General features: G+C 43.6%; 1 protein-coding gene across 7 annotated transcripts in view; it reads right to left on the bottom strand.

Annotated features, from left to right (window-relative positions):
- LOC139531830 (zinc finger CCHC domain-containing protein 2-like) overlaps positions 1 to 22,957 on the bottom strand; it is a 69,455-nt gene that overhangs the window by 29,405 nt on the left and 17,093 nt on the right. For all 7 annotated transcript variants that reach the window (XM_071328704.1, XM_071328711.1, XM_071328707.1 and 4 more), the window contains exons 2-3: positions 20,716 to 20,854; positions 20,454 to 20,524 (exon numbers count right to left, since the gene is read on the bottom strand). In XM_071328704.1, coding sequence (XP_071184805.1) covers positions 20,454 to 20,524; positions 20,716 to 20,854 — 210 coding nt within the window. The remainder of the gene's footprint in view (positions 1 to 20,453; positions 20,525 to 20,715; positions 20,855 to 22,957) is intronic.

The raw sequence follows: 22,957 nt of genomic DNA, 5'->3' as shown, positions 1-22,957 counted from the left end.
AACTGTTTCTTAGCAAGACAATTCACTTGATCATCTACAGTTTGTAGAAATGTAGGCTAGCTAGCAGTGTTTGTGCTGAAACTGACATCTGGCTGCACACTAAGCTATCTAGCCAGTTTGACTGTATCATGCCGGAGTAGCTAGATGAGCAATGCCCATTGCGTGTATTATAAGTTAGCAATGTGGCAGTTTCCCGAAGTTTGGTGTTAACTATTAACTTTACTTAGCTAGCTAGCTATGCTTTATGGAAGAATGTAACTTAGCTAGCTAGGATATATTGTCAATATTGAGTTGTGGTGCACAGCTATGGTATTGTCTTGTTGACTTGTAGCTACTGGCTAGTTGGCTAGCTAACTGGCTATAATAGCAGCCAAGGATGTTCACTAGCTTATTTGTTTGTGATTTAGTTTACACAGATGACTTCAGGCATATGAAAAACCTTCCACATCCAAATATACCTAGCTAGCTTCTTTTGCTTGTAGCTTGCTTCTCATCTGACTGGTGTTAGCAAGCTAGCTACAGCTGAGAGCCTGCTACTAGCTAGCTGCTGATGTTGTGCAGCAACCGAGTTGCTGGTCCCCGTTTTAGAACTCATGACTAGAGGCGGGGAGTGTGTTGTGTACCGCCAATCAAGTTGATTTGCAAAGTTTCATAGAGATTGATGTTATATTGAATTTTAATTTCACATTGAGCTTCAACAAATGCCGTACAACCAATGGTGAGTTGGAACTCTGCGTGGTCCAATAAGGGGTAAAAGGTGTAAGAGAGACACCTGGTTGGCCAGGCCATCCTGCGTAAGTTTAGAAACAGGAAGAGGGGGCCATCGCCCGTCACTCATCAGCCCTGGCATGCCACACCAGCAAGGCATGGTCAGGGAGACTGGCTGGTTGGTTAGCTGTTTCTCTGGCACAAGTGCCTTCCATGCCAGTCTGAGATCACCGTCTTCCATGTGGACAACCATCACTGATCACAACCTTGACCATGGCATGTCTGGGTATGCGAGACGACCTTGATTTAATAGAAGAATTAGAACATAACTGAGCTGTATTACATATCTAACATAACTCAGACACAAACTCCTGCAGTGACTTACTCCAAGTGGAGGCCTTCAAAACCTTGAGCCCTGGGTTCTGGCTAAACTGGGGCAGGAAAGAGCACATCCCCCTAACTTGGAACCCAGCCAGGACATCCCGTTTCGCACACAGGCCCGGGGGTGGGAGGGAGGTTACAGAGAAGGGGGTGGGGGTCCCGGCAGGCCCGGTAATCTGCTCCACTGAAGGATTGGAGTGTGGGAGGAGGGTCAAACAAGCGCCTCTTTCATAGCCCCAATTATTAAATCATGTCATCAGGGAGAAGAGCATACGGGTTGAGAGAAGGTGAGCAAGAGCACACAGAGAGTTCTGGTGTTGAGCTCTTTAGGCCTAGAAAGAGTAACAGGGACAGAGTGAGAGAGAGGGGGAAAGAGAATGAAAGAGAGAGGGCTATAGTTGCTTAGCCTATGAGCAAGCAGAGGCCGGCTAAAGATAAGTGCACACGATACCTCTGAGTCAGACCCATTTCTCCACCGCTATTTATTTAGAGGGAGTCCCCCTGCTTCTCTGCTCCTCTTTCCTCTCACTCCTCACTTTATGATCTACACGTGATGGAAAGGTGCTGGCCAGGTCAACCCAAGTGGGACTGCATTAAAAAAAATTGTGGGAGAAAAAAAGGCTAACATTTACATTAGCCTTCTGTTTAGCCGACTGTGTTCGCTAAGAAAGGGCATTGCCAAAGGAGTTGCCAAGGGAAGGAAGTAGGCTAGATTACTAGCCTTGGACATGAATGTGTCTAGACTAGTATCAAAAGCTCAGAGTCTAGGCCCATGTCATAAATAATGATAAAAAAACATCTCAGACTGGAATCATGTATGTACACTATCTAATACTTCAAAAGTGTGGATGACACATGGTCACAGGAACAACATCAGTAAGAAACAGGAAGTGAAGGGGGTGCAGATTTTCTCACAACATCACCGCGGGGGGGGGGGGGGTCACATTGTCTGTCCTATGCAATGCTATGTATTGATATTTGAATAACACAAGTGAAACAGGAAGTATACACACTTCAATACAGTCACCTTGACGTCATGACACCCTATCAAGATGTTGAAGGAATTCCTCCACCACAGCTGACTATAAAAACAGCTGCAGTTATGTTGACAAACAAGTAGTTGTTGTTGTTGTTGCTAAGAACATGATCATTCCAAGTCTATAGCAGACTATGCTGCTTGCTTTTACCTCTGCTGTTACAGATGAGTCATGTAATAGAATGTATGCGAGTCCATTGCCATCTCTATTGACAACCACTCTGCATCCTCAGTGGTTACCACAGAACCAATATCAAACACAAAGACTAGTGGAAATAGTCTTGTGCATTTGCCTGATTTGATGTTTGTGAATGCGATGTGTGTTTTGCTCTATGGCTGAGAAGATGAACGCCCTGTCAGATTCTATCACTTCACTCTGAGGCGACACAATGGATGCTGTGCCGATGCCTGCATTCCATGCTCATTCGTTCAGCCTTATCTGGAGGGCACTACCAGGGAGGCAGGCTGCATTCTCCTGCCACTGCCAGGCAACAGTAGCCATACCAAACAGCCAAACACCCATACTCTGGCCCTACCTAGCCTAGACCAGAGCCCTATATAGACCTAAACTAGCGCAGTCCCAGTCCCTCACCAATAGGCCTATACAGTCACAATCATTAGGGAAAGTTTGATTTGTAGTAAATTGCCAAAACACTTTTTTGGAGAATGGAGGGAGACCAAATCAAAAGACGAGGAAGAGTGAGGTGCCCTAATACCCAAAAATGTTTTGTTTCGTTTCAGGTCAAATGTGTTTGTCTCAATTACGGAAAGTAGTAAGAACGTATAGCTTTGACATAATATCATACCTTACATTAGGCCTGACCCCATTTAGTCGACTGGTCGATTGTTTGGTCGATAGGCTGTCGGTCAACTGAGATTTCTTTAGTCGAGCAGTCATTTTTTTCATGGTGCACAAGACATCTGTCTCAGTGGACTAATCCATTGCGGAGACCACGGAGATCGCACAGTTCATCACTCTAAGACATTGTACATGGTTATATTACGTAAAAATAATGGTAAAACAATAATAAAGCTAATATTTTACAACAGTTGTGATTTCCCCCCCCCGTTGGATACGGTCGCTGTCCGCAGTTCTGAAACAATCTTCAGTGTACTGTAGAATTGGCGCCTTCCCTATGTTGCTATGTGCATAATAGCAAAGTTAACCAGCATATTGGGATTGAGAACAATGCGGTGGAGGCCTAATTGTCTAAGAGAATCGAGGAGAGGAAACCCCAATTTGGTTTAGGTCTATAATCAATACCCTAACTGTTAAATGTGCCTGGCTTTAGAAAAATCTGGCATTCTGTACCAGTCAAAAGTTTGGAAACAACTACTCATTCAAGGGTTTTTGTTTATTTTTTACGATTTTCTACATCAAAACTACGAAAGAACACATGAAATCATGTAGTAACCAAAAATGTGTTAAATAAATCAAAATATATTTTATATTGCGCCGCCCTATGGGACTCCCAATCACGGCCGGGTGTGATACAGCCTGGATTCGAACCAGGGTGTCTGTAGTGACGCCTCAGCACTGATGCATTGTCTTAGACCGCTGCGCCACTCGGGAGCACCCCCGAGTATCACTGTTCAAAATGTTTAGGCCTATATTCTTGTCTAAACTGTAAAACACTTACTTCAGTTGCAAAGTGATTTGCTAAAAGAAGGACGACAAGCACCATTTAAGCCGCGACTTGTGCTACGGAAACAGGTGCGTCTTTCTCATCAATATCACTGTTCACCGCTTACTCCTGCTTTAACAGGGTGTAATTTGCTTAATAGTGGTAGTTGAGACATACAGTTAACAGCATTAGAAAGCTAAACTGCTTCCCTTTTTAAGCATGAGATAGCCTACCCCAGTGTTTCCCCTATATGCATTTAGTAGTATAAACTTAAAATGACTAAAAAAGTGTGCAGAAAAGATAATGGAGCAAATAATATTTTAAATAAGATAATCTTTTAGAACTATCAATCACCAAAATAAAAACTAAACAGTCAGGGAGAATCTAAAATTCCAAAAATGTCATGGCATGGGGCCCCCGTAGATTTTGTTATAATGTCTGAGTCACTCAGATAGCTTAAGAACAAGGCATAAGCCATGCTCGCGTCGCTCGACGGTCCCCCCGCCCACCCAACTTCTCTCGCTTTCCCTCCATTGAAAGTAAATGGCTTCCAATGTTTCCAAGCGCGATGCCGCTTCCTCGCAATGGGAACTTGTGTGCGCAGCACGTGTGTGATGGAGCGGTCGGAAACGAAATTGAGTGAGTGAGACGCATAACGGAGGGAAAAGGGAAAAGAACTTGGCTTGGTTTCTTTTTTGTTTTGAGTCGCTAATGCACATTAACAAATGGAACACTAGAGTCAACGTGAGTGAACGAACGGTCATCTTTTGGACACAATTTCCCCTGCCCGACTGTTTAGAATACCTGCCCCGGGCAAATCGGGCAACCGTTAATGTCAATATAGGACTGTAAAAGTGACTGGTTTCTCTAGAAGCGAGCCTAGCTCACATGGCTGTCCTGTGCTGTCCCAGGGGTAAAGTCTACAGAGGGACAATCAGTTGTTTTTCCTACCTTTCACAAGGCAGTTTCACTAAACACATAAAACCCCACTTACTGACCCCAAGCGTTGTGTGACAAGCCATGGATTAAAATGGCTTATTTTACAAAGCTATATGTTGAAAGGGCAGTGGTGTGGAGTGAAAGGACAAAAATCACTACACACTGAATAAAACTGCCTTGTTTAAAACCAAAGTGGCCAAACTGAAGCTTTTAGTCCTCTTTTACTCGCACTTTCATTCCCTGTTGACTTGTGTGTGGAGTACAGGGGGTACATTGCTACTAGCGTCAGTGCAATGACATGCTAGCTGTTCCCACAGACTTCCAGTCGTTGAGCCAACGACTATCAATTTAAAAGCGCGGCCCGCCATAAATATACATATTGGCAACAATTTAGCAGCGGTGGGCCACAGCTGCTAAATTAATATAGGGGAAACACTAGGAGCCTATATGGGCCCTGGGCTGTGTAGTCTTGCAGAGGCCTGTTGTCCCCCTCTCTCTTCGTCTGACTGGCTTGGCTGCTAATGCAGTCAGTGGATGCCCTGCTCTCTCTATGCTACTCTTTGCCCAGAGGAACTGACGGCTACATCCGTACTGTCACATCACTCTGCTTCTCACACTCAGACGAAGAAGCCTGCCAGCCAGTAGGATGATAGAGTGATAGAAAACGAGAGTGACAAAGCAAGAGTTCTTGCGTGTCTGTGTGCTCGTGTCTTTTCCTGCATGAATAAGTGTGTAAGTGTGCCTGTGTGTGTCTGTCTCTTGGTGTGTGTGTTTGTGTGTGTGTGTACACAGGCTTACAGGGTGCCAGGTTTTGCCAGCCAGCCATGAGTTTTTACTGCCTTGCTTCCCGGCCCGTTCTGGCTATTCTGACTGAGTCGGCTCAGTTTACCAGCAAGTCCAGAACCAGACCCATAATATCACTCCAAATGTACCTCTGGGGAGAAATGACAGGAGAGTAAGTCTGCCTGTTATAGAGCACAGGGAAAAGGATGGGTTCACACTTGAACACACAGGTGCTTGGCAGCGCATAGCAGAGCTGGCTGGGTGGGTTAGAAAAGGAGATGATTAAAACCACCATGATCATCTCTCCACTCGGCGTGGCACAGACTGTCTGGCCGGGTTACATCCAAACACTCTTAAAACAGCTTCCTTCGTCACGTGAAAGGACTTTGACCATAGATCGTATAAAACACTTGGATGTTCCCCTATCGGTTGTAATGAAGGACTATTCAATTTCATTGATGGGACATGCCATGACTGTTTCTCCTGCACCTGGCTGTGCAGCAAACCCTCTGGTCCCCAGGCCAGCGGTAGCCATAGCAGGCAGGCAGGTCTGGCTAGCTAGTACCATGCCAAGCCAAGTTCAGGGTGCAGTGACGCCTTCACTACCACACCGCTAGGCAATTATTTAAAAAAAGAAATAATTCAGAGTCAGCCAGAGAAACATATTTTGTAATTTTGTGAGGATGACCACAGGCTACTGAAGTCCACGTGAGCCCATATTAAAAGAGATACCAGTACTACTCACAATAGAAATAGCCTCGTTGTTTGGATACCTGAAAGTAAGGGCGGCAGGTAGCCTAGTGTTCGGCCAGTAACCAAAAGGTTTCTGGTTAAAATCCCTGCGCCGACTAGGTAAAAACTCAAATCTGCCCATGTACCCTTGAGCAAGGCACTTAAACATAATTGCTCCTGTAAGTCGCTCTGGATAAGAGCGTCCACCATTTAATAAAATAAGTAAAGTAGTCCAAAACAGGCAGCAACCATGTTCTTTCAACTTAGCTACAGTACAGCTTAGCATTTCCATTAGCATGTGCAAAATAACGGGAGTAGCAGGCTTACCTTGGTCTAAGGTTCTGTTAGTATGCTCCAGATAGTAAGCCTAAACCATCTCACACAGCAACATTACACACTGATCATTACTAGCCTTTTACTAGTTCTACTAAGGAAGCCAGGCTACATTTAAAATGACACTGTTAGGGTCGGACTATTTCAGAACATTCATCCATTTTAGTTTCCCCTTGTTTTTGTTAGCTAGCATTTAGATGACCGACATCCCAATTGATTTCACGCTAAAGAAAGGAATCATCCAGATTCACATTATAACTCTCGAAATGTACCCAGACATTTCAAATCAGCAACCAAATGAAACTCCTAATTTTCAGTTCACTTTGGCAGGCAGACAAGTCAACACTGGAGCGAAAAGAGAAAAACATGGCTGTTGGCGGAAAACGAGACAGGATGGTGGGGGGCATTTATGCACAACAGCAATGACACATTTGCTCGCTCAGGCAAAAAGAGGCGAAGGAAGAAGAAGAAAATGATTAATATCTGGAGAATATTAACAACAACAGCCGGGCTGATACCACAGGCAAACTCCTAACACCCTTGTCTGCCCGACTGTCTGGGAGTCTTCAGACGTCCGTCAGTCACTCATCCCTGCAAACACCCATCACTCTGCCGTAAGGTGAGGACAGCATCAGAGACAGGCTGGGGAGTTATGACACAGAGTGAGAGAGAGAGATAGTGTGTGTGTGTGTGTGTCTAGCAAAGCAGCAGTGTTTCCTCATCCCTCATTAGAGGCTAAATCACATGATCAGAGTGGTGAGAGAGGGGTGGTGCGCTGACGGGGGCTTGGCATGGGGCCTGGCTTGGTTAGGCTCAGGCAGGCAGGCAGGCAGGCTAGACAAAGGGAATCCCCCAGCGGAACACCTCTCTCCTGCTGCTCCCCTCTCTCTGGCAAACCCTGCCGTCTGTCCATGCCCTACCATGGCACCACCTGCTGAGGTAATGGAGTCAATATACTGACAACAAAGACTAAAGTGACATACTGTATTATAAGGGTCAGTATGACCTAGATTTAAGGGACATAACCTCTGCTGTGCCAGGATAAATAATTTGTGGACCTACAGAGGCCATATGACAGTGACACTAGCAAGAGAGCTGACCGGCACAAAGGACAGTACACTCAACCATATCAACATTGAGGAAAATGCAAGTCATCCCCCTCCATACATAACATGGAAGGGAAGGGCTTGTCAATGTTTCCTCCCTTAGTTTGAGCAGCCCCTGTGCATTTTTACGAGACAAACACCCAACAAGGGGGCGTGGCCTATCTAGCTACAACGCATCACAAACAACACACATTGACAAAGACAAGCCAGTATGAACCCTAGCTGGTTTCCTTGTTTGGTAGAAACATGTGACAGTACTGGCGCGAGGAGGTGTGTCACACACACAAACAAACACACACACACAGGAATTTGTTCGAATTCCAGTCAGCTCCAAGGTCGTTGCCCTTGTTCCATTGCGTGAGTGGCGACCGCGGAGTAACTGTTTACACACGAGCCCATGGCAAAAGATCAGGAGGGATACACGGTGGCGTTTTCAACGCTAGCCTGGCCCATCGCCCCTGATGACAAGTCAACAAATCGTCCGTCATCAAAAGCAGTTGTAAAAATAAAACCAAGGCAAAAGCAGGACAGTCATTACCCTCAAATAAAATCTTCACGTGTATCAACATAGGCTTAGTTGATGAGTAAACCGACATGCCCCCGCACTAACAAAACACACAGTCACACACAATGAATTCCTCCTCTGCAGGTATTATATGGTTTACACCGTGTCTGCTTCAGACCGATTCAGGATTACAGTCTCTGACTGTTGTGGCCATGCCAGCGTTCAGTAAACCAGACCCAAAAAATCTGAAAAGGAAACTGGCGGTAGAGCTTAAAACTTTGTGGTCTTCCTGAGGCCAGGCTGTGGTGTCTGTTTGAAAGCTGCTAAAATCGGTCCCACCAGACCATGAAGGAAGGTTGTGACCAAGACGAGAGGTCCGCTAGGAGATAGAATACAGACCCACTCTATCTGGGTTTTGATAGGCTAGCAGTGTCTTCAATCATTTTGTTTTTCTGAATTGTATAAGAAACAGGTGCCCTCCCACATAAAAAAAAATACTATAGTGTATACTATGGTAGGAATACTAAAGCGTTCACTGTAGTGTTTTTGCAGACTGAAGTCTTTACTGTAGTATACTTAAGCAATGAGGCCCGAGGGGGTGTGGTATATGACCAATATAACACGGTTAAGGGCTGTTCTTCAGGCACGACAACGGATACAGGCCGTAGCTGTGGTATATTGGCCATATACCACAAACCCAGAGGTGCCTTATAGCTATTATAAACTGGTTACCAATGTAATTAGAGCAGTAAAAATACATGTTTTGTCATACCCGTGGTATACGGTCTGATATGCCACGGCTGTCAGCCAATCAGCATTCAGGGCTTGAACCACCCAGTTTATAATGTATTATTTACAGTTTACTATAGAATATAGTACTATTTTTTTACTACAGTATTTATATAGGTAATCAGTGTGGTGTTTTTGCAGACTGTAGTATTTACTGTAGTGTTTTTGGGGACATTACTGTAGTATTTACTGTAGTGTTTTTGGGGACATTACTGTAGTATTTACTGTAGTGTTTTTGGGGACATTACTGTAGTATTTACTGTAGTGTTTTTGGGGACATTACTGTAGTATTTACTAAACTGCTTTTGTTTTATTATCTTTGTCATGTAAGTGGGGTTTTCCCCTCGAGGAGAAATACTAAAAGAGCAAATTTCCCATAGTCTATAGGTAGGTAGGACTGGGTTGTGTATAGAGACTTTAGAACTTCTGCTCTTTTCTATAACCTGTAGAGAACACAATATATGGTCTATACTTGGCATGTAGGCTTCTCACTTATAGGTGGCACAAATTGGGATATAGAGGACGGGAATGGGCACGGTACATGCAAATAAAATACTGCAGTATTTATTATCGTTTTTATTTTTATTTTTATAAATGCAGTGTTTTTGCAGATTGTAGTATTTGTGAGGACATTTCTATAGTATTTACTACAGTGATTTTTTTGGTGTAGTATTCTACAACATTCTATACTAAGTACTACACATGATCGAGGGATACTACAGTGTTTAGTATAGTATTCTACAGTATACTACATAATTCCGACTTAGAATATGTGGACAACTACAAATACCTAGGTGTCTGGCTAGACTGTAAACTCTCCTTCCAAGCTCACATTAAGCATCTCCAATCCAAAATTAAATCAGGAATCGGCTTCCTATTTCGCAACAAAGCATCCTTCACGCATGCTGCCAAACATACCCTCGTAAAACTGACCATCCTACGGATCCTTGACTTCGGCGATGTCATCTATAAATAAGCCTCCAACACTCTACTCAACAAATTGGATGCAGTCTATCACAGTGCCATCCGTTTCGTCACCAAAGCCCCATATACTACCCACCATTGCGACCTGTATGCTCGTTGGCTGGCCCTCGCTTCATACTCGTCGCCAAACCCACTGGCTCCAGGTCATCTACAAGTCTCTGCTAGGTAAAGCCCCGCCTTATCTCAGCTCACTGGTCACCATAGCAGCACCCACCCGTAGCACCCGCTCCAGCAGGTATATCTCACTGGTCACTCCCAAAGCCAATTCCTCCTTTGCCCGCCTTTCCTTACAGTTCTCTGCTGCCAATGACTGGAACGAACTGCAAAAATCATTGAAGCTGGAGACCCATTTCTCCCTCACTAGCTTTAAGCACCAGCTGTCAGAGCAGCTCACAGATCACTGCACCTGTACATAGCTCATCTGTAAACAGCCCATCCAACTACCTCATCCCCATACTGTATTTATTTATTTTGCTCCTTTGCACCCCAGTATCTCTACTTGCACATTCATCTTCTGCACATCTACCATTCCAGTGTCTAATTGCTATATTGTAATTACTTCGCCACCATGCCTTACCTCCCTTATCCTACCTCATTTGCACTCACTGTATATAGATTTATTTTTTCTACTGTATTATTGACTGTATGTTTGTTTATTCCATGTGTAACTCTGTGTTGTTGTATGTGTCGAACTGCTGTGCTTTATCTTGGCCAGGTCTCAGATGTAAATGAGAACTTGTTCTCAACTAGCATACCTGGTTAAATAAAGGTGAAACAAAAATAAAACATTCTATACTGTAGTATTCTATAGTAGACTATAGTATTTTGTATGTGTGATGATAAAAGCAATGGCCTAAAACGTGATTTCCAATATGCTGAAAGACATGAACACAACAGGCTCTCCAAACAGATATACATTAGGGGCCTGCTACTAGTGCTAACAGATAGAGAGGGAGGTGGCAGCTCGGTTTAATTTGGAGCCTGGCGGGAGAGCCAGGAGCCAGGCATGGTGAAATCACACCCAGCACCAGAGCCAACTGGCTGGCCCGCTCCCCTCAGAGCAGAGCTGAAGGAAGACAGCCGTGGGCCCAGACACAGCTGTTGAGTGGTGTCTGACACAGGGCTGTGCTCTCACTCTCCCTTTCTCTCATGACCTCTCTTTCCCACTTGCTTTTATTTATTTATTTTATTTATTGAACCTTTATTTAACTAGGAAAGTCAGTTAAGAACAAATTCTTTTTCACAATGACGGCCTACCAAAAGGCCTCCTGCGGGGACAAAGGGCTGGGATTAAAAATAAATAACTAAATAAAATATAGGACAAAAACCCACATCACGACAAGAGAGAACACAACACTACATAAAGAGAAACCTAAGACAACAACATAGCAAGGCAGCAACACATGACATCACAGCATGGTAGCAACACAAAACATTGTACAAACATTAGGCACAGACAACAGCACAAAGGGCAAAAAGGTAGAGACAACAATACATCACGCAAAGCAGCTACAACTATCAGCAAGAGTGTCCATGATTGAGTCTTTGAATGAAGAGATTGAGATAAAACTGTCCAATTTGAGTGTTTGTTGCAGCTCGTTCCAGTCACTAGCTGAAGCAAACTAACAATACGAGCGACCCAGGGATGTGTGTGCTTTGGGGACCTTTAACAGAATGTGACTGGCAGAACGGGTGTTGTATGTGGAGGATGAGGGCTGCAGTAGATATCTCAGATATGGGGGAGTGAGGCCAAAGAGAGTTTTATAAATAAGCATCAACCAGTGGGTCTTGCTACAGGCATACAGAGATGACCGGTTTACAGAGGAGTACAGAGTGCAGTGATGTGTACTATAAGGAGCATTGGTGGCAAATCTGATGACCGAATGGTAAAGAACACCTAGCGCTCGAGAGCACCCTTACCTTCCGATCTATAAATTATGTCTCCGTAATCTAGCATGGGTAGGATGATCATCTGAATCAGGGTTAGTTTGGCAGCTGGGGTGAAAGAGGAGCGATTACAATAGAGGAAACCAAGTCTAGATTTAACTTTAGCCTGCAGCTTTGATATGTGCTGAGAGAAGGACAGTGTACAGTCTAGCCATACTCCCAAGTGCTTGTATAAGGTGACTACCTCAAGCTCTAAACCCTCAGAGGTAGTAATCACACCTGTGGGGAGAGGGGCATACTTCTTACCAAATCACATGACCTTTGCTTTGGAGGTGTTCAGAACAAAGTTAAGGGTAGAGAAAGCTTGTTGGACACTAAGAAAGCTTAGCTGTAGAGCATTTAACACACAATCTGGGGAGGGGCCAGCTGAGTATAAGACTATCATCTGCATATAAATGGATGAGAGAGCTTCCTACTGCCTGAGCTATGTTGTTGATGTAAATTGAGAAGCGCGTGGGGCCTAGGATTGAGCCTTGGGGTACTCCTTTGGTGACAGGCAGTGGCTGAAACAGCAGATTTTCTGACTTTATACACTGCACTCTTTGAGAGAGGTAGTTAGCAAACCAGGCCAAAGACCCCTCAAAGACACCGGCCCACAAGAATGGAATGGTCTACCGTATCAAAAGCTTTGGCCAAGTCAATAAACATATCAGGACAACATTGCTTAGAATCAAGGGCAATAGTGACATCATTGAGGACCTTTAAGGTTGAAGTGACACATCCATAATCTGAGCAGGAACCAGATTGAATATCAGATAGAATACTATAGACATCAAGAAAGCCAATATGTTGATTATTGACAAGTTTTTCCAACACTTTTGATAAACAGGGCAAAATAGAAATAGGCCTATAACAGTCAAGATCAGCTTGATCTCCCCCTTTAAATAAAGGACAACCCGTGGCTGTCCTGACCCAGATGGTTTTTGGGGTCAAGTTTCAGGAGCTCCTTTAGAACCTCGGACTCAGTGACTGCCTGCAGGGAGAAACTTTGTAGCGGGGCAGGGGAAAAAGAGGGAGAAGCATCGGGGACAGTTGCATTAGAAGTGGTGGGAGATGAGGAAATGTTGGACGGGCAAGGAGGCATGGCTGAGTCAAATAGGAATCCTGACTTAATGAAGTGGTGATTAACAAGCTTCTTGTCAGTAACAATCACATCATTAACTTTAAGGTACATGGGCAGCTGTGAGGAGGAGTGTTTTCCAGAACTTCTGGGGTTAGACCCACAGAAAGAGAACTGCTCCCTAAAGTAACTAACTTTGGCCATCCGGATAGCCTGAGTGCACTTATTTCTCATTTGCCTGAACGAGAGCCAGTCAGCCTGAGAATGCGCGTGCCGAGCCTTTCACCAAATGCAATTCTTGAGGTGGAGTAACTCTGCAAGATCACAGTTGAACCAGGTGCTGAACCTGTTTTTAATTCTCTTTTTTTTTTCTGGGGGTGTGTTTGTTAACAATCCCACTGAAAATATCAAAAGAGAAGGTCCAAGCGTCTTCCACAGAGGGGATCAAGCTGATTCTATACCATTTTACAGAAGCCAGTTCATGAAGGAAGGCTTGCTCATTAAAGTTTTTTAGCAAGCGTCTATGACAAATCAGGACAGGTCGTTTCACTGAGCAGCCATTACGAACACAGGCTGTAAAACAGTGATCACTAAGGTCATTACATAAAATACCAGACTAATACCTAACAGGATTATTTGTGAGGATAACATCAAGAAGAGTAGCCTTTTCTGGGAGTTTGGAGTCATACCTTGCGGGATTGGTAATAATCTGAGGAAGATTTAGGGAGTCCCATTGCTTTAGGACTTGGTCAGGTGGTTTAAGCATGTCCCAATTTAGGTCACCTAGCAGGACAAATGCAGACTTAGTTTAAGGGGCCAGGAGAGAGCTTAGGGCAGGTAGGGTACAGGCAGGCCAGTGCTGATGGAGGACGATAGCATCCAGCAACAGTCAACAAAGAGCTATTTGAAACTCTAATACTTAAAACCAGCAAATCAAATTGTTTGGGGACAGACTTGGTGGAGACAACCGAGCACTGAAGGTGATCCTTGGTAAAGATTGCCACTCCCCCACCTTTGGAAGATCTGTCTTTCCGAAAAATGATTAACACCAGAAGAGTTAATCAGTATTCAAAACACTCTTCCTTAACCATGTCTCAGTAATGACCAACCCAAACTTTCAATTGATCCATTTTAGGTAATAAGCTTCTAGTGTTAACGTGCAGAAAACCCAGGCTTTTACGAGAGCAGAAATCAGTGAAGCAGATATCAGAGCACCAGTCAGAATTGGGGCTAGCAACAGTAGATGGGCCAGGGTGTACATGCAAATGTCCAGGTATTATCAACAGTAATACAATCAAGGCACGGCATAGGACAGGGAGAGCTCTGCAGTGCTGATTTATGACATCTGAATGTGCATCAGATGGCAACAAGAACATATTGTACAGCAATTTCATCAGGTAACATGAATACAAAGCCGGCGAGAGGTGGTTAGAATGGGATGGAAGGCCAAAAGTCTGTGTAACCAATAGAGCCAGAGTCCCGAGTGTGGGAACAAACAGTCTGTGCCACGGTTGGGTAAAGAAAGTTCGTAGTCAACAAAGCATGCAGGAGTCGTGAGGCAAATAGCAAAATGCACGAGATTATTATTTTTTTTTTACATAATGACTTGGGGCTAGCCACTGTAAGATCAGAGTCACTCGCCCCAACAGTGCCTGTGTGCTGGAGGCGAGCGAAAGCTCGGGAGAGAGGGGTGGGGGAAGTGTAGTGGGGGTACCTGTACCAGACGGGGAGACAACCAGGGCAGACGGTGAACAGATCGCCAGGTGGAATCCAAGCAGCAGTGCAGCAGGCAACGGGAATAGGTGTCACACTCACTTGGGAGAAGCTTTTATTTCTGGAGGCAGATTTCTTGTAGAAAATGCCAGTGAATGGTCTCTGAACAGCAGGAGGGGGCTTCAAGGCCTCTGGATTTGGGTGGGGTAGCCTGCCATTTGTTAGGCTCAAGGGCTTTGACACCTCTCCCTTCACACGTCAGTGCTAATTGAAGTTGTATCTCTTTGTCCTAGCAAGCTTGGTAGCCTTAGCATTCAGCCCTTATAAAGTAAAATATATAAATGTATTTTTATTCTTGGCTTTTAAAAGTTTAAAAAATGCTTCAGACTAAGCATTATTCACTCAGTTCCAGGTTGGATGTTGTTTTCAGGTTTCTGTTTGTTTGCTGTATAGTTTGAGAATAATAATCCTTGGGTGTTTATTTTATTTTACCGTTATTTTACCAGGTAAGTTGACTGATTTGACGTTCTCATTTGCAGCAACGACCTGGGGAATAGTTACAGGGGAGAGGAGGGGGATGAATGAGCCAATTGTAAACTGGGGATTATTAGGTGACCGTGATGGTTGAGGGCCAGATTGGGAATTTAGCCAGGACACCGGGGTTAACACCCCTACTCTTACGATAAGTGCCATGGGATCTTTAATGACCTCAGAGAGTCAGGACACCCGTTTAACGTCCCATCCGAAAGACGGCACCCTACACAGAGCAGTGTCCCCAATCACTGCCCTGGGGCATTGGGATCTTTGTTTAGACCAGAGGAAAGAGTGCCTCCTACTGGCCCTCCAACACCACTTCCAGCAGCACCTGGTCTCCCATCCAGGGACTGACCAGGACCAACCCTGCTTAGCTTCAGAAGCAAGCCAGCAAGCCAGGGTGTAGGAAGCATTCCAGGTAATTCCATCCAAAATCAGGTTGTAGGTTTGGAGTTTTGATTTGGAGTGAAGATTATGTTGTTTAGGGTAGCATACTGTACAGTATATGTCCCCGCCAAAAATCCAAAATCTCTTTTTTTTTCTTTTTTTTTAACATGCTGAAAAATGTGGGAGCTCATCTGCACATGACCTCCTCCCTCTCTCCCTGGTGTAGAGTATGTATTGCTCTCTTTAAGTCACACTACAGGATGTTTACCCCAAGAGATCGCACTACTTAAAAAAAAAATCTACACAGAGGAGGGTGAGAGAGTCGGAGGGGGAAAAGAGAAGAAAGTAAATATGTAAATAAAAAAAAAGGGATAGGAATTTCTTTCAATATTTCAGGAGGCGAAGGGAAGAGTTGGAGAAAACATTTCCTGTAACACCCCCTTCCCCTCCCCTCTCCTTCCTCAGTTTCTTTTTCCTGGAGTCGTGACCTCTATGGCCAATGCTTCTCGAATCATGCTGTCAAATGCCACTGGCACAGGACACGCTCACAGGAAACTCCACTGCACTGCACTGCCTGTTCTACAAGCAATGCAAGGTTCGATACTTCGACCAAAACAGTCGTATTTGCGACCGCTTGACTTGGCAATGCGACAGTGTGATTTTTTTTTACCTGGACACGTTAGTTTTTGGTTCACAATTATCTTTTAAATGTTTTCAATTTCATGATTTATTCAAACAGTAATGTGCAAGTGACTGAAAATAAACCAACTTTCTGAAGAGGAAACAATGGCACGGGATTGCCCGGGATTGCCTAATACAGTCAGGTCCATAAATATTTGGACATTGACAAAGTTATTATTATTTTAGCTATCTAGCACAGCTAGATAGCATGTTAGAGTTGAAATTAAAAACATTTGATGGTATTTACATTCCAAATCGGGTGTAGAAATTACAGCACAGTGATCCCCCACTTTTAAAGGAACCAACAGTAATTGGACAATTGGCTGCTCAGCTGGTCCATGGCCAGGTGTGTGTTATTCCCTCATTAGTTATTTTACAAGTAGGCAGATAAAAGGTCTAGAGTTGATTTCAAGCATGGCTTGAAGTCCAAAGAGTCCAAGAGCTGTCACTGCCAGTGAAGCAAGCCATCATTAGCGCTAGCAAAAACATTTGGTGTGGCCAAATCAACTATTTGGTACGTTCTTAAAAAGAATGCACTGGTGAGCTCAGGAACACCAAAAGGCACGGGAGACCACGGAAAACAACTGTGGTGGATGACAGATGAATTCTTTCCCTCGTGAAGGAAAATCCCTTCACAACAGTTGGGCCAGATCAAGAACATCCTCCAGGAGGTAGGCGTATCTGTGTCAAAGTCAACAATCAAAAGAAGACTTCACCAGAGTAAATACATAGGGTTTACCACAAGATGTAAACCATTGATAAGCCTCAAAAACAGAAAGACCAGGTTAGAGTTTGCCAAAAAACATTTAAAAAAAAGCCTGTACAGTTCTGGAACAACATCCTATGGACAAATGAGACAAAGATGAACTTATACCAGAATGATGGGAAGAGAAGAGTATGGAGAAGGGAAGGAACTGCTCACCGTATTCTTATCAGCAGACTCAACAGCCTTGGTTTCTCTAACGACTGCTTCACCTGGTTCACTAACTACTTCTCAGATAGAGTTCAGTATGTCAAATCGGAGGGCCTGTTGTCCGGACCTCTGGCAGTCTCTACAGGGGTGCCACAGGGTTCAATTCTCGGGCCGACTCTTTTCTCTGTATATATCAATGTCGCTCTTGCTGCAGGTGATTCTTTGATCCACCTCTACGCAGATGACACCATTCTGTATACATCTGGCCCTTTTCTGGACACTGTGTTAACTAACCTCCAGACGAGCTTCAACGCCACACAACACTCCTTCCGTGGCCTCCAACTGCTCTTAAATGCTAGTAAAACGAAATGCATGCTCTTCAACCGATAGCTGCCCGTACTCACCCGCCCGACTAGCATCAATACTCTGGACGCTTATGACTTAGAATATGTGGACAACTATAAATACCTAGGTGTCTGGCTAGACTGTAAACTCTCCTTCCATGCTCACATTAAGCATCTCCAATCCAAAGTTAAATCTAGAATCGGCTTCCTATTTCGCAAGAAAGCCTCCTTCACTCATGCTGCCAAACTTACTCTCGTAAAACGGACTATCCTACCGATCCTTGACTTCAGAGACGTAATTTACAAATTAGCCTCCAACACTCTACTCAGCAAATTGGATGCAGTCTATCACAGTGCCATCTGTTTTGTCACCAAAGCCCCATATACTACCCACCACTGCGACCTGTATGCTCTCGTTGGCTGGTCCTCACTACATATTCGTTGCCAAACCCACTGGCTCCAGGTCATCTATAAGTCTTTGCTAGGTATAGCTCCGCCTTATCTCAGCTCACTGGTCAGCATAGCAACACCCACCCGTAGTACGCGCTCCAGCAGGTATATTTCACTGGTCATTCCCAAAGCCAACACCTCTTTTGGCCGCCTTTCCTTCCAGTTCTCTGCTGCTGCCAATGACTGGAACGAATTGCAATAATCACTGAAGTTGGAGACTTATCTCCCTCACTAACTAGCTGTCAGAGCAGCTTACCAATCGCTGCAGCTGTACACAGCCCATCTGTAAATAGCCCATCCATCCAACCAACTACCTACCTCATCCCCATATTTGTTTTTCTGCTCTTTTGCACACCAGTATTTCTACTTGCACATCCTCGTCGGCACATATCACTCCAGTGTAAATTGCTAAATTGTAATTACTTTGCCACTATTGGTCTATTTATTGCCTTACCTCCTTACTTCATTTGCACACACTGTATACAGATTTTTCTATTGTGTTATTGACTGTACGTTTGTTTATCCCATGTGTAACTCTGTTGTTTTTGTCGCACTGCTTTGCTTTATCCTGGCCAGGTCGCAGTTGTAAATGAGAACTTGTTCTCAACTGGCCTACCTGGTTAAATAAAGGTGAAATTAATTAATTAATTATCCGAAGCATACCACCTCCTCTGTGAAGAATGGTGGAGGTAGCGTTATGGCTTGGGCGTGTATGGCTGCCAATGGAACTACTTCCCTTGTATTTATTGATGATGTGACTGCTGACAAAAGCAGCAGGATGAATTCTGAAGTGGTTAGGGCTATTTTATCTCCTTTAGATTCAGCCAAATGCTTCAAAACTCATTGGACAGCGCTTCACAGTGCAGATGGACAATGGCCCGAAGCATACTGCTAAAGCAATGCAATACTTTTTAAGGCAAAGAAGTGGAATGTTCTGCAATGACCAAGTCAATCACCTGACTTGAATCCAACAAGCAGGAACTGAAGACAGCTGCAGTAAAGGCCTGGCAGAGCATCACTAGGGAAGAAACTCAGCATCTGGTGATGTCTATGGGTTCCAGACTTCAGGCAGTCATCGACTGCAAAGGATTTGTAACCAAGTATCAAAACTCACAATTTAATTTTTGATTGTTAGTTTGTCCAATTACTTTTGAGCCCCTAAAATGGGGGGGGCGGGCTATTTTTCCTTTCAAATCCATTGTGGTGGCGTACAGAACCAAAATGATGCAAATTGTGTGACTGTCCAAATACTTATGGACCTGACTGTATGTCTACCACTTTGTGTAGCTGTTAGCAATGCTAATGATAGCCTAACTGTCTTCGGGTCAATGGAAATGCAATTAAAAGTGAACTACAAAGTAGCCTATGCCTACCTGGCAGAATTACAGTGGTGGAAAAAGTACGTAATTGTCATACTTGAGTAAAAGTAAAGATACTTTAATAGAAAATGACTCAAGTAAAAGTCATCCAGTAAAATGTGTGTGAATTGGATGTCAGGGTGTCAGGGAAAATGTATGGAGTAAAAAGTACATTATTTTCTTTAGGAATGTAGTTCTTCAGGAAGTAAAAGGTGTCAAAAATATAAATAGTAAAGTAAAGTACAGATACCCCAAAAAAATACTAAAGTAGTACTTTAAAGTATTTTTACTTAAATGGATCAGACAATGTCGTTTTTATTGATCTGTTTGTCAGTGTTAGCAGAATAGGCTACCCTGTAATTTAGTCATATTAAAAAAGATTCTGCTAATGTCTCCAGTCATATGGTGTAGTAGAATTGAATGAAATGTGTTTATCAAAGGCCAAGAAACATATCTACATGCTCAAGCATGCACTGAAGTCTTTTTGCAAACAGTGATTGAGTTATATTATTAGCCTAAATTACGACTATCCAATATACTCATCACATTAGGAAATCTTACAGAAGTCTGCAAATGCGGTGATCCTTTATTATAAAGGTGAATTTTTATGGCCAAAATTTGCTTCCCCAAACTTGAAACTCTCGCGCCAGCTATGGCTACAGAAACACAGCTAGTCAAACAACAGTCTGGCTGTTAAAGGGTACACCTGAATTAAAGGGTAACTACAGAAAACAAAATCTACATTTCTCAGGTTTTTTCCAGACCTCAAATTGTTCCCTGATGTGGTTTAAGCATTGTTGTAGACATAGATGAAAAAAATTAAACATTGGATATTCTATATATTTTTAGTTTGTTGTGGTATCGTTTTCTAAAAGTCTATCCTCTAGGATTTAGCAGAAAATAACACATGGTACTTTGAAATCTGCAATAAATACATTTTTCACTTTCTTTTCTTTGCTGTAAATCTATCCAAATCAACTTAAGAACACAAGGGCATTCCGTATGGAATGCAGGCCAGGTCATTATCAATGATCATGTTTTTTTTTTTTTTAATATGAGAAAATTGGTGCAACCAAATCACTGGTAGCATCAGTGGGACCAGTGGAAAAGGTAAGTTTAATACCCTGCAATGACTGAGAACATACCACAAAATTGTATTCCCTGTCTATCCTCCTCCGTGAGATCCCCTTCAACACGATCTTCTCTACATGCACGGCTGTGAGGAGAGAGGGAAGAGGATTAGCACATACTGTACAGTCTTATTGGAACTACTTCACATTAATAATAGTTTAAATATATGGGGCTGTGCATACAGTTGTAATTTTCTTCCCAATTGACTGTGAGGGATTTGTAATACTGTGGGGGTCGGTGTGTGTGTATACACTTGTGTGTTTTTCACTGGCTTACCTTCCCTTTGGGCCCTTCTGCTGGGGGGTGTCTGGCTGGCGTGGCGAGCCTGTCCCTGTGCCTGGGTCCTCTCACCCAGACTGGCCTCGATGGTGACTGCTGCTGGGCCATGCTCCTCTGCTTTCTGGGCCTTGTTGTGCTGTCGGAACACAAAGGGGCTAGTGAGTAGAAAGCTTTCAACATCACAGCTGCACTCGGGCAATTAAAAGATGACATCCCACACAGCAAGGTCACCAAGATGAATCAAACTATCAAGCTCCCAGAACATCTGTCAGGTGTGAGCGAGCGGCTATCTGGTCGAATACTAAAATGTTGCCGCATGTGCCATTGTTGCAGTGGTGCTTTTGTCCTTCAGGGACCCATGCCGTTGTTCATAAGTTGGTCTTTGAACACTTGCGTAGGGGATAAGACATACAGCAGCCAGCCCTCCACCACACACTCACACAGCTAGGGTTGCAAAGGGTTGGAAACTTTCCGGTATATTTCCGGAATTTTTCCATGGGAAGTTAAGCCCGGGAATTTGGGGAATTTTGCTTAAATTCATCAAGAAAAGTTAGCTTATAACAATGAACCTTTTTTGTGGGATACACACGGCAATTCTAGGTCTTGTGGCATATTTTGGTTAAACTATCCCCAATTCAATGGAATTGCAACCCTCTGCATGCACAGTGCATTCTTCCATCACATGTACAGCTGAATCTCAAGATCTTGCACACTAATGAGATGCTATTGAGCCCACACCACTACACTGTCGGAGCCAAGGACTACATGCTTTCTGGTAAGTTTTGATTACAATACTGGGTGGGGTGAATATATTTTATGACATACATGATTTTTTGTTAACTAGTAAATAGTATCCTACAGCAAAGTGTGTTTAAATCATTTCTAACTTGTCAACAATTTCTGCTAGTTTTAGCTAGCTTGAGCCTGCTAACTGAGGAGTGTTAATTCACCTGTTTCCATACAGGTTTCATTTTAAAACATTTATCTTACAAAGGAGTTGTTTAATCTAACTGCTTAACTATTTATCTGTACATGGCATTGTATTTCTTTCTTTTTTTAAATTAAAATGTTCTAATCTTTACAGGAAAATGCCACGGGCACTATCTGATGTGTGAAGACATTTCACTGCAGCTAATGTAGAAGGAAAAGCTGTGCACATTTTCAAATACTGTGCCAAATCATATGTGAAGAATGCAACAAAGATGCAGAATCATCTGGCTAAGTAAATAAAGCAAGCAACCTCTGACAAAAGTCCCTCTACTTCTACTCAAGGTGGAAATTATGAATCAGACACCTTATCGATAGCAACAGCTCATGGTTCTTCTGGAATCAGAAGTTTTTTTGACTCAATGGAGGAACGTAGTCAGAGAAATGCTGATGAATGTCTTGCTCGACCTGTATATGTAACTGGTTCACCTCTGATGCTCACAGGCAATGTGTATTGGAAGAGATTTCTGAATGTTCTTCGCCCAGCTTACACCTCTCCAACCAGACATGCTTTATCTACTCATTTGCTGGATGCAGAGTTCAACAGAGTTCAACTGAAGGTCAAGCAAATCATAGAGAAAGCAGACTGTATTGCAATCATCTCTGATGGGTTGTCAAATGTTCGTGGGCAAAGAATAATTAAATACATAATCTCCACCCCTCAACCAGTATTCTACAAGAGCACAGACACAAGGGACAACAGACACACCGGTCTCTACATTGCAGATGAGCTGAAGGCAGTCATCAATGACCTTGGACCACAGCAGATATTTGCACTGGTGAAAGACAATGCTGCGAACATGAAGGCTGCTTGGTCTAAAGTGGAGGAGTCCTACCCTCACATCACACCCATTGGCTGTGCTGCTTCTGCATGAATCTGCTCCTCAAGGACATCATGGCACAGACAACAATGGATACACTCTACAAGAGAGCCAAGGAAATGCTTAGGTATGTGAAGGGTCATCAAGTTATAGCAGCAATCTACCTCACCAAGCAAAGTGAGAAGAATAAGAGCACCACATTGAAGCTGCCCAGCAACACCCGTTGAGGTGGTGTTGTCATCATGTTTGACAGTCTCCTGGAGGGGAAGGAGTCTCTCCAAGAAATGGCCATATGGTCTGTCGAGAGGATCCTCCTGGATGATGTATTTTGGGAGAGAGTGGTAAGCAGCCTGAAACTCCTGAAACCTATAGCAGTAGCCATTGTACGGATTGATGGCGACAATGCCATCCTGTCTGATGTTCAGTCTCTG

The sequence above is a fragment of the Salvelinus alpinus genome, chromosome 10, assembly GCF_045679555.1.
Source record: "Salvelinus alpinus chromosome 10, SLU_Salpinus.1, whole genome shotgun sequence".
NCBI lineage: Eukaryota > Metazoa > Chordata > Actinopteri > Salmoniformes > Salmonidae > Salvelinus > Salvelinus alpinus.
This window is presented reverse-complemented; position numbering and strand designations above follow the sequence as displayed.